Here is a 1,141-nt window from a genome sequence, read left to right as displayed (position 1 = left end):
TTGTACAATGCTTTACCCTGTTTCACCACTTGACAGACGTGTTTCAATTCCTTTTCGTTTCTTGCTACCGGAAGACGGAGGGAAAGACCTTGGAAAAGCATTACCGAATCATTTTTATCTCCTATATCTTCCGCTTTCTGCTAACGATAAGTGACGCTTCACCAGTACAAAGCAGAAAATGTATTTGGTTTCTATCACAAAGGTTATCAATTTCTATCTTTATAAACAGCCTCCCAACGGCTTACAGCGTAGAAGCAATATCTTCGTTCTCGTCGATATCTCATATCATAGCAATATCTCGTTTCTTATTTCTTGCCAATAAAAGACAACCAGCAAGTTTTTCGAAATAAACCAAAATAATACTTTTCATCGACACTTTTATCGATCTTTCGCTTACGATCACTCTCGGTTCACGAGAATAGAGTAATTCTTAAAAGAAATGGCATACTTACTTCCGGCAACTGTAACTACAGAAACAAATGACGTGCAAGATCAAGAATAAATAATGATTCTGCAATATTATTAAGAACAGCACTTGACTGTAGATTCAAAGTTATCCGTTCCTATTTTCTGCGACATTTTTGACGTTTATTCTAGAAGGAAATGTAATTTTCATTTATAAAATGCTTCCATCTAAATCATGTATATAATAATACCGCTTGGCTCGCAAATAGATTTACATACAATTCCTCGGTATAAACTACCGTCTGATGTACTGTGGGTTGCTTTTGTGAATTGCCTATATTTGTATATGCATTTCTTTTCTAGAAACTAATAAAATTAATTCTTTTTCGATTAGTTCACATTTTTAATTTAATAAAGAAACAAATAGCAATAAACTTTCAATTTTATGTTATAATCAGTGAAGTATTATTGTTGGTCAGTCTGAAGGGGAAAAAGCTGGAATGAAAAACTTCGAATTATTTTGCATTGAAACTTTTCGAACATTGCAATCGATCGATACCAATGCGAAAGCAAAAATTGCAACACTTGCAATGATGAGGGAAAAATTGCGGCGGTTTCCATGGCAACTAGTGATAAGATGACGATGGTTTCAAACGCATGAAGCTCAAGCACTGCAATGGCCTTTTTTATATTCAATATAGAACTGAACAAAATTTGAAACAAAAAAACATTAAAA

At 33.7% G+C, this 1,141-nt stretch overlaps 1 protein-coding gene across 1 annotated transcript; it reads right to left on the bottom strand.

The window, feature by feature from the left end:
* Positions 1-280: 280 nt before the first annotated feature.
* Tsp_13447 (hypothetical protein) lies at positions 281-1,108 on the bottom strand (the record flags this gene model as incomplete). The annotated part of the gene is made up of 3 exons (XM_003368272.1): positions 281-429; positions 657-764; positions 915-1,108. Coding segments are annotated over 3 exons (451 nt in total), but the record flags the coding sequence as incomplete, so codon positions are not given.
* Positions 1,109-1,141: the final 33 nt, after the last annotated feature.

Source organism: Trichinella spiralis, assembly GCF_000181795.1.
Source record: "Trichinella spiralis strain ISS 195 chromosome Unknown Scfld2782, whole genome shotgun sequence".
Classification (NCBI taxonomy): Eukaryota; Metazoa; Nematoda; class Enoplea; order Trichinellida; family Trichinellidae; genus Trichinella; species Trichinella spiralis.
The sequence above is the reverse complement of the archived record's forward strand: the minus strand, read 5'-3'. Positions and strand labels throughout refer to the sequence as shown.